At 36.4% G+C, this 11,897-nt stretch overlaps 1 protein-coding gene across 1 annotated transcript; it reads right to left on the reverse strand.

The window, feature by feature from the left end:
* Positions 1-6,877: 6,877 nt before the first annotated feature.
* On the reverse strand, positions 6,878-8,236 carry LOC130464801 (uncharacterized). The gene is made up of 3 exons (XM_056834030.1): positions 8,091-8,236; positions 7,328-7,921; positions 6,878-7,025 (listed from the first exon to the last, which is right to left on the reverse strand). The coding sequence occupies exons 1-3, from the start codon at positions 8,234-8,236 to the stop codon at positions 6,878-6,880; spliced, it is 888 nt and encodes a 295-aa protein (XP_056690008.1).
* Positions 8,237-11,897: the final 3,661 nt, after the last annotated feature.

An 11,897-nucleotide genomic window follows, 5' to 3' on the forward strand; every position in this document is an offset into this window, starting at 1 on the left:
CTATCCATGCCGAAGCAGGTATACAGTTCTACACCAATGCCTAGGCTATCTATGCCGAAGCAGGTACAAAGTTCAAGAAAATTTCAAAATTCAAAAATTCAAATCTACAAGTTCCAACAGTTCAAGTTCAAGTGGTTATCAAACAATTTTCTACAAGATTCAAGAAGCCTAATATCATGCAATCATCATTTCAAAGTGCAAAAAATCAAAGCTACATGGAATTCTAGAGATTATTTTATAAGCAAATCATGAAATACTTACATGGACAAGGAAAGAACAAGATCAAGGGGAGAGTATTCGACCTTTGAGAGAGAAAAAGCAAGAGAATGAAAATGCTTAAGCTCTTCAAATGGCACGGCAAGGGGGCTTTTATAGCACAACCCCGCGCCAAATGCCGAGCTCAGCGCTCCACACTGGCCTGCTGCATGCGCAGGAATCTTCAGCGCACGGTCCTCCGTGCTGATTGCACGCCGTTTGTTGCTACGGTTTTCTGCACCAGGCATCAAACATCAAATCATGCTATCCTCCAAAAATACGGGTATATACCTGTATCTCCAAACTCAAACAGATGAGCATTTCAAGAATACAAAGTCCAAAAAATACAACAATTTAGGCGTTCGACTCCCAACGGACCCAAGCTCCAGGAAAGTCAGCCGAAATTTTAAAATCTCAAGAGCCAATAAAAAGCTCTTATCCCCAGTGAAGCACATCCCCAGCGGATCAATTTCGAGTATTCAAAATTCAAAATTCAAGACTCAAGCGTTCTAAATTCAAAATTATCGATGCCAAGCTCCATCCTAAACCAAAGGCGGAAGTGCAGTACAAGTACAAATCAGAGTCGTCATAACCGAACGGAGGTAGACTCTATCTCTTTTTTCTAACATCTGTTTTGTGCAGGTACCGGCGTACAAAGAATGGCCTTGATTGCAGAACATCTTGACCGTTCTCCGTCCCGAGTCGAAAACTTTGACTTGCGCTTTCCTAACCGAACGCTCAATCAAAGTGGGGGCTTCTGTAGACACCTAATTTGTGTCTCCCCATTGTGATAATAACGATACCATAATCCTTATTAGGCGGTTGGAGCAACTCCGTGCGGAAGTCCCAATTGCTAAGAACATTTCCAAAATCCAAGAGCCAAAATCCAATCCCCGAGGCCGTTCCCATTCCGGAACTCGGTACAAAATACAAATTCCAAAAATCAATTTCAAAATCCAAGTACAATCTCACCTAATGGACTATCCCATTGGTTTTACGATGCCTTTTCCAGTCGAAATGACACTAAGAAAACCAAATTCGGGCGCTGACCCACAAAACCGAGCAACCCGGGCCTCGTCCCGTAAAACCGAATTCAAAACCCGAAACGACTTGTTTTTAGACGCAAACTAAGCGTTGATCATCAAGAAAACACTACGTGCCAACTTCGTACAATTCTTACGAAGGTACATCATTACAAGCCAAAACAAGGACGACATCTTTCGTCCTTGTTTAGCAGCTTCTGCGCCACGTCAGATGATTAATTTTATCGTACAAAGTTGGATTGTCAAGTGATATACAATGAAAATTGTCCGTTGGGCCATTCGGACGCAAGACAAAAGGGTAGCGAGCAAGCTGCTAGCCCACGAGCCCAAGCGCATAGCACTAGGCCCATGGGCAGAGCAGCAATCACACAGGCAGCACAACAGCGTGGCAAGCCCAAGGCTTTGTCTGTTGTGCGTGCAGGTTGTGCAGCGAGTAGCAAGAAAGAAGTGCGCTAACCTGGGCGCGGCCCAGCGGCTGTGCATACTTGTGTCGGTAGGCTTGCTAGCAATGCATGTTGGTCGTCCTTATGCTTCCTTGCCTTGGCTGGTTAGTAATATAACCCTAAGAAATACGTTTACCATACACTACACATCAATCTAACCCTGGAGGAAACTAAGAATCCTAATCTTCAGTTTCCTCCAAAGTAAGATTTTCCCAAAAGCCAAAAACCTTGTGGAAGTTATAAGCTAACAGAATCAAGGCGGATCTGAATGTGTCGGTGGACGTTTGTAGAGGAACTATGATTTGAGTTCTTGTTCGTGTTCGTGAGGCTAGTGGGAGTACATGCTACAAAAGTATGTTTACGTTTAACCAATACGTTTGCATGTGTTTCTGGTTTCGGGATTGTTTTCCACTTTGTTAATTAGATTAGTATAAATCCCAACATTATTTGTGTGACCCTACAGGTTCAGTCAAGACTAAGTTGTGGTATTAATAATATTAATTCCACTTGATGTAAAGAGGCCTCTAGATAGGAATTTAGATCACTTGATCTCACTGGATAGGTAACTTCTTCAATTAATCAGAATCGCATTTATTAGAATTCACATTAAATGCATTAAACCCAAACTTGGAGAAAGGACGTATTTCTTTCAATAAAGATGTGCAAATTACAAGCACAAAACGGAAATAATTAAATTGCAGTTTTCGGGCCCTAAACGAACTCGGATGGCCTAAAAAGCAATCAGACACCGGAGGTTCAACTAGTAGAAATCATTTCAGCAATTTTCGACGATTTGCTTCTTTGTCGAATCGTGCAGCCATCCTTCCTACGTCAGGAATGGTACGTAAGCTCTTCTTCAATAAAGTGAAAATCCTGGATGATTTCTAATCCCTAGTAAATTACCCCATGAGAGGCGTTGTAGAACGGTTCGGGAAAGTCAAAGTAAAGATCATCTTCACCTTCCTTTACAAAGTGGTCGTTGAGAGTGCGATGATAAGGTTGTATCTTGAATTGATCTTTGTATGTTTGGCGAGCCCTCGACTTAGTGGCATTATCCTCTTGTTTAGTTAGCTAGTAGCCCATGCCAAAATAGCTAGTTTGACTGGAGGCTTTGACTTGTTGCTCAACTATTTGCCTACTCTTTCCTAATTACATTCCTGAAAAATGGCAACTTTTCTCATTGTGTTCTTTGCAACAGGATTGACACATGCTCAGTTTTGATTGCATCAACCTTTTGCATTGAATCCCCATAAGTCTTCGTCATCATCATCATGCTCGGTGAGGATTAGAGCCTTCTCTGCTATCTTAGTCTTAGGATGAGATGCTTTCAAAATAACGATTGTTCTCTTGACCTCCAATTTTACCTTTTGATAAAGCAAAAACGGTACGACTTTCAGATCATGAATCAAATATTGTCCGAGGAGGACGTTGAAACTTGCTTTAATGCTTAGAACTTGTAAGGTCTCCTTGCGTTCTATTGATATAACATATAAGTTAGATCTAAATTAGTTGGAATAATATTCTTAATCTTTGAATTTTCGTGAGATATTAAAAATTAATACGACATAAAATAATATAAAATGAAAATAATTCCTCGAGCGTTAATTCGTTATAGTGTGAAGTCTAGAAATAGTGTAACCAATAGTTGGCCACCGCTCTAACATGACAAAAACATAATCGGGAATGGTGGAAGAATATATTGTTAGACTTGAGTTGTTATAGATTACATAAATTAATTAAATAAACTTATCACTAATTAATGTAAAGTTTAATCAATGAAATGTTTGGAATAGAAAGTTCTTGTTTGCAGGAATAAATAACAATTGGAGGAAAAGCACATGGGACAACGACAACATATGCATAGTGGAGGAGATCCATAGCATCTTTTTTAGTGAAAATTTAATTAGAAGAAAAGAAAAAAAGCATATATAAAAATTTATTAAAAAATAAGAAAAATCTATAAGAAAAATGAATTAGGTGCAACAAGTAGCAAAGAAGCAAGGATCCAACCAATACCAAAATGGATTGAACGTCCCTAGTGTTTAAACTATTCAGAAGTGGCATGTGATGAGAACTAGTGTTTATTAGGAAGTTTTGGGAAACTATGTAGTAGGACCATTTAGAACTTCATTCGTCCTACTCCTACGTCCTCCCCTTAATTCGAAGGAAATGAGGTAGGGTCTAAGTTTGTTGTCTAGGTATAATGTGGCGGATATGGATTATACACCAGAGTATATACAGTATTATATGGGCAATTTAATGACCTATGCGTGATCAAATGAGCAAACAAATAGCGTTTAATATGCATGGTACATTATTGTATGTACACTTAAGTCTATAGTATACTACGATCAAATACTGTAAATTTATTTTATGTTTTTTTTAAAAAATAAAACTCATGATGCACGGAAGATGACATGTATCCTTCTTGGTATGTCTGTACTATAGTGATTGATTGATATACTTCGTATAAGAATGATTGTAGAAGATTTTTAATGATGTGAAAGATAGAATTCATCATTGTTAGATCTCATTCACTACAATCATGTTATACCGAATTAGAATTTCTTTTGATACAAATTGTTTTATATTGCTAATTTTAATTTCTATTTTAGATGTCGTAGGGCTAATATTATTAGTGAATTAATACTGTTTAACGAAATTCAATTTTGAATGGCGCAATCTTACTACACTTTAAACCTTTAAATATCATCCATTGTACAGTAATACTTAATCGATTAGTTAATTACGTTCTATTCACATTTCACTTTAGCCATCTTACTTTAGCCACATAGCCATATACAAAATATACCGTGCATGGATATAGATATACTCCGTACTTCCGTAGTTTAATGAAATTCAGCGCGTCTCCTGTGAGATCAGTCACACCATCAACTTGATGGTGTGACGAGCGCGAAACTAATAGCGTATCTCCCCTAAAACTATAAAAAAAAGTAACAGATCTAAACTATAGAAGTAACATACCTAAACTAAAAAGTACCTCCTCTAAAATTATAAAAAAAAAAGTAACATGTCTAAACTATAGAAGTAACATACCTAAACTAAAAATGTACCTCCCCTAAAACTATTCCGTATAAAAAAAAGTAACATGTCTAAACTATAGAAATAACATACCTAAACTAAAAAAGTACATCATCTAAAATTATAAAAAAAAAGTAACATGTCTAAATTATAGAAGTAATACATAAACTAAAAAGGTACCTCCCCTAAAACTAATCCGTATAAAAAAAATAACGTGTCTAAACTATAGAAGTAACATACCTAAACTAAAAAGGTACCTCCCCTAAAACTACTCCGTATTAAAAAAAAAGTAACATGTCTAAACCATAGAAGTAACATACCTAAACTAAAAAAAAATACCTCCTCTAAAATTATTAAAAAAAAAGTAACATGTCTAAACTATAGAAGTAACATACCTAAACTAAGAAGGTATCTCCCTTAAAATTACTCCTTATAAAAAAAGTAACATGTATAAACTATAGAAGTAACATACCTAAACTAAAAAAAGTACTTCATCTAAAATTATATTAAAAAAAAAGTAACATGTCTAAACTATAGAAGTAACATACCTAAACTAAGAAGGTATCTCCCCCTAAAACTACTCCGTATAAAAAAAGTAACATGTTTAAACTATAGAAATAACATACCTAAACTAAAAAAAATACCTCCTCTAAAATTATATAAAAAAAAGTAACATGTCTAAAATATAGAAGTAACATACCTAAATTCACAAATGTGAACTGGTCTCACCATCAGTTGATAGTGATCACAGTCTCATATAAGAATTTGGGAATGACATTACCAGAGACATGGTTGACACCTAAAAAATGAAAGTGACCGCTGCTTTCCTCATTTAATCATAGGTAATGTCAATAATTCAATATGGCATTTATACCTCATTAGGTCTTTTCTTAATAAGTCCTCATTCTAGTAGGACAATGGGTTTTTAAGGTAAGGGTAAAAATCCAAATAAATTACTTACTGCAATATATAAGGTACACTGAGTATGTGAGGGTGTATTATATATCCTTTTATATTTTTTCTTGTATGTGAGGGGAAAATATGAGAGAGATCACCAATATGCATAGAGTATCCTTGGGTGGCACTTGGGTGAACCTAATAATTTTCAATTTCTTAGTACCTTTTTATTCCTGAAAATTATTTACATTTTTTATTTCAAAAGTCTTAACATTTTACTTTATTCAATTTTTGTCATATAAAATTAAATTTATACTCTCATTTCCCCGCCACAACATACGATTTACAATATTTTATGTTTGATTCTACCACAATTTAGCCACTTACAGCATATATTAATTTCCACTCACTTACGTTGTTGGAAAAATTTGACTCACTTCCCTACTTAATACGCCACCAGCACACACTAATCAAAGTTCCTTAATTTTGTGCAAATAGCATTAGTATAAATATTTCGAGAACGGAGGTAGTTATAGTATTAACGTGGTAGTTGGTACACGCGACGCGCATGAGCGTACAACCTAATCCATGCCCGATTCATCAAAAATGACTCCTTTTTTATAAAATGTGGCTAAAGTACATATATATATATACACACACAAAACCTCCACTGACCAAAGCAGAACAGAACCTACATATACATATACATATACATATACATATACATCAAAACAGAACCACGATTACAGGGTCAAGGATACAAAACCTCCACTGACCAAAGCAAACAAACGGCTAAAAAAAAGCCGGAATAACTTTCCTCATCAAGACCACACATCAAACAAGTATTATCTGTAGCGATTCCAATTCTCATCAGCTTGTCTTTAGTATTAAGCCTTTCTATCAATGCCAATCAGGTAATGAATCTATGTTTTGGTTGGCCCAATATGTACCACACTATTGATGCCTAATGCATTCTCTATGTATCAGGTAGCAGGATACAATAAGCATGCTTAATGGAGTACTTAGGCATAGCTAGCAACTGACCTGATGTAATGTGCTATTTCATCAAGTCTATTACTTGACTGATGGACCTCCAGTACCAACTGTCACTTTTTTGGGGGAATAATCCCACAAATTCTGATCCTTAATATACATTGAGTTTACCTATCTGACCCACACAATAACTTTTTTGTGCAATCATTCAAACATGCTTTCCATGGCTGCAACATTCCACAATTTTAAGTTTATGAGGCCTAACCCTCCATCTCCATTAGGTTTGCAAACACTGTCCCAAGCTACCTTACCAGGTATGTTTGATTCAGCAGTGCCATCCCATAGGAAACTCCTACATGTTATGTTTACTGCATGCATTAAAATTAAAAACACCTTTTGGGAGAATCATAATTTGAGACCAGTAAGAATGTAAAGTCATCAGCACGGAATTAACTAAAGTTATTCTTCCAGTACATGACAAGTTTCTTATGCTCTGAATTTTAACATTAGCACACATTCACTCCACAATCTTCTCACACTTATCAATGGAAATCTTTTTAGAACAGATGGGAATACCAAAATATCTAAAAGGTAAACCACTCTTAGCAAACCCTGTCATATCAAGAACTCCTTGCATTTCAGCTTCTTACATGCCAGAAAATGGATAGAAGTTTTACAGGGCTAGCTTTTAACCCAGTTGTATTGGAGAAGAGTTGAAAGCCTTGCATCATGAGGCACATAGACTTATAAACCCATCTACAACATTGAATAATATCATCTTCAAAGCATAGATGATTATGCTCGGAAGCTCTGCACCTAGGGTGAAACTTAAATCCTTCCTTTTCATCCACCATTAACAAGATCCTGGATAGATATTCAACACACAGTACATACATCAATGGTGAAAGAGGATCACCCTGTCTAAGACCCCTCTTGCCTTCAAAGAAACCATGGAGATAGCCATTGATAGAAAGTGAGAACCTAGGAGTTCTAATACACTTCATAATAAGCTGAATGAAGTTAACAGGAAACCTTAGACCTATCAGAATTTCCTCCACAAAATCCCATTCCACAGTATCATAAGCCTTATGTAAATCTAGCTTAGTAAGACAACCAACATCACCATTCTTCCTTTCATAACCCCTAGCTATGTCCTGACACACCATTATGTTGTGATGAGATATAAACCTACTATGAACATAAGCCCCTTGAATCTGAGCAATCAAATCAGGTAAGACATTTCTGAGTCTGTTACACAACACCTTGGAGATGCACTTGTAGACAACATTACGGCAGGAGATATGTCTAAATTCTTGTACACTTTCAGGATTGTGTCCTTTTGGAATGAGAGTAATGTTAGTGGAATTAATCTCTTCCAACAGATTGTCAGTGCACAGGAAATCCAAGATATCAATACAAAACATCATCACCCACATCCTCCCAAACACCTTTATAGAAGGCACTACCAAATCCATTAGGACCAGGAGCCTTCCCTCCATCAATATCCCACATAGCAGCCTTGATCACTTCCTTGGTAAAAGGAGAATTGATCATATTCCTCATGGCATCAGTTACAATAGGAATTTTGTGTATAACAGCTTGCTTCACTGAAGCTCTACCACTTTATGTTGTACCTAACAACCAATTATAATACTCTAAAAAGACTGCAGGCACCTGGACAGGATCAGTTGTCCAGTTACCATGCATATCTTTAATGGAGAAAATGGTGTTTTGCATCTGCCTCTGTCTGATAGATCCATGGAACATGGAACTATTATCATCACCCCTTTTTAACCAAGCTACCTTGGCCTTATGATAAAGGAAACACAAATAGGCTTTATGAGCAACTACACAATCCTGATGAGCAACTCTCTCTTTATTTGCCAGATCCTCATCATAAGGATTTAAGCAGCTTATTCTGCAACGAAAGCAGATTTTGAAAGGCTCTAAGTTACTGAACTTCTATGTCACCAGATCCTTCATGCTTTAGTTTCTTCAATACAACTTTCACACTTTTTAATTTTTGCACAACTTGGTACGTTTTAGTACCCTGATGTTGACCCTGCCAAGCATGGAGAACAATCTCTCTATATTGTGGAGCCTCCTGACACATAGAAAAAAACATGAAAGGTTTCTTACAAACTGCAATATGAGGATACACAGAGATCAACCCAAGACAGTGATCAAAGGACCCCTTCATTCCCGAAAAAAAATTCAGTGTGAGGATATTGAACACTCCACATATTATTATCTAACACCCTATCTAGCTTAGAGAATCCCCTATTACTCCCTTGTTGTTTATTATTTCAGGTGTAAAAGTTACCACTGTATTTAGCATCATCAATTCCACAGTTGTTCACATAATGCTGGAAATCATGAAGCTCACTAAACCTCACTGCACTCCTAACCCTTTCACCAGTGTTCAGAATATAGTTAAAATCTTCCATTAAGATCCAAGGATCGTTGATTTTCCCATCCAGAGCACATAAATACTTCCACAATGTAGATCTCTCATGCTGAGAGTTATGAGCATAGATGAAAGAACAGGAAAATTTGTGCCCATTTTTAAGAATAACATCGAATCAACTAACTAGAGCAGAAGAAAGGGTTAACTTGGAACTCCACAGGGTTCCAGACTAAGACCAACCACCCAAAAAATTAGGTGCAAAACCCAAGGTTTTGGCTTTGACCTTGGTTTCAAGGAGACAAAACAAGACTGCACTTATTCTCTTGCAGAAAGACTTTAATATCTTGATCTCTGTTAGTGCTCCTATTCACCCCCTGGCATTCCAAAAAATCATTCTATCAATGATTGCTAGGAGGTCTTCCACTACCTTCTGCTAGCTCATGTATGTTCCCACTAACTATATCTGCACCCTTGTCTCCATTTCCAGAACCAGGTTGGTCTTGTTATCCCAACACCTAAAAGGAGTTCCCCATCACAACTAGAGATTGCTTCTCCTTCCTCACTTGCACAGCCCTCGTAGCCTGCACAAAACCCTCCTCTAGTTCAACAGGTTGGATACTAGGCAGGACAACCATTTAGAAACTCATTTCTTCTTCCCTTTTTATTCTTGGAATACACAACTAAGTGACCTAATAGCTAGACATGATCACATGCAATGGGTTTCCATTCATACCTAATAGTCACAGTTTTCAGGTTATCATGTTCATCCTGAAATTTCACCTAGGAAGGAAGATCTTGAGCAAGGGAGAACTCAATTCGCACTCAAGAAAATTGAAGTTATCTCTGTGAGTCGTGGCTTGATCAACTTGAATTAACTTCCCAATAGAACACACAATCTTACCCAAACACTTATTCCTCCATAACGTACTTTAGATCAAGATTCTTCAATTGAACCCATATGGGAACCACCTTAACTTCTTCATTGAATTTAACAATATCCTTACGCCGAGGTTTACATATCACAGGCTTCTTAACAAAAGTGGGTATGTTATTGGCTAAGACTTTATCACGATTCTCCATTGTAAGGAACCTAACCAGGTAGACACCATGTTCAATCCTAACAACTATGTCCACCCCTAGATCCTTCCAGATACGTCTAAATAAACCCTCAATCACAAATAATGGGGGGTTTTCACCCAATACAACACAAATTATAGGCGAATACCATAAATCTACTTCAACTTGAATATCATCCATTTCAATGCATACAACATCATTATGATCATACTCTGATCGGAGAACAGGGATAGGGGTTACCTGATGATTATAATTTTGTTATCGTCCGAGTTCATCACTGGTAACCAGACCAGAAGGTTTTGTGAGCCTCCGATTGGGTTTTCAATGCCGAAATAGACGCTCTCTAGGAGAGGATTTCATCTTCATCGTCATCTGATTTATTCGAGTCGGTACTTGAGTTATTGCTTGATACAACCTCCATAGCCAAAATACCAAGAGCTTCATCCATGGATTTTGTCTTCTTGGCCTGAGAATCAGATGTGGGACCTACTAGTTTGCATTGATTTCTTCGAGCTTTTGATTTTCCTGCCATTGCGCCAGCGCGGGATAAGAAATGAGTATTAACCTACCCCTAGAGAAAACCTTGAGCGAGAAGAAACCTCAAAAATGACTTTTACATATATGGGACGCGGATAAGGCTCATTTTTATAAAGCGTGCATATGTTGTATTACTAAAAAACAATACGATAAAACATGAGAAACGATAGGCGAACTATACGCAAACATGAACAATTTTCAACTAATTCGAATATAAGCGAAATGTTGTTTCCTGCCATGGTTTGAGTTCTTTGTATTTTCGATACGACAAATAGCAAATACCCGATGGACACTTTGACCACTATAAATGATCTATAATCCGGTCTGTTTTTAAAAGAATAATCAAGAAGTCATGCACTAAAATAAATATTAGATTGAATCTCATCTACATTATCGTACTCTCCTATTCCTAAAATCAGAAACAATATGAAGTACGGATTAAGTGAAAATGAGCAAATGATGGTAGGCATCACATGGTAGGTTAAGACTGTATAATAAAAATGAAAACAAGGTTCCACTCAGCAACACATGATGCAATAGTATTGCAAGCTCTACAATGGAAGTGGTTAGTGACGAAACATGGTATCTCAATCGATCTCATCGCTTAATTTCAATTTTAATTTAATATTTAACATTTAATATTTGAATTGAAGATAACATTAATAGTTCATGTGCTATGATATTGCCTTTGCCTGCATGTCTCAAATTTTATGGGGTACCTTTAAAACACAGCAAAACATGCTCTGACCTTTAATTCTTTTTCTTTTTTTTTCGTTTAATTTTATTCTTTTTCTTTTTTCTGTGGGGGTAAAAGTGGTCGATCGGCAAAACATACTCTGACTTTAGTGAGTTGAATTATGAAATGAATTAATGCACCTAGCTAGATAGCTATCCCATCCATGTAGAGTTATGGTTTTAGTTTGTTCATAGGATGAGGTTGTACTAGGTTTTACTTTGTATGATTAGGAAATCAATTTTTTTTTATCTTACCTCCGTTTCATAAAGATATTTATAGTTACTATTTGTACTAATATTAAGATAAAAGTAGAAAAGTTTGTTTAATATAATAAAATATGGATAAAGTAAGATAAACATTTAAAAAGGTGGGTATGTATAAGAAAAAAAAAATGAATAAAGTAAGAGAAAGTTAGTGAAAAATTGTTAATATTGTGGGGTAAGAAAGGTAAGATAGTAAATTTTCAT

This window comes from Spinacia oleracea, chromosome 1 (genome assembly GCF_020520425.1).
Source record: "Spinacia oleracea cultivar Varoflay chromosome 1, BTI_SOV_V1, whole genome shotgun sequence".
NCBI classification, from domain to species: Eukaryota; Viridiplantae; Streptophyta; class Magnoliopsida; order Caryophyllales; family Amaranthaceae; genus Spinacia; species Spinacia oleracea.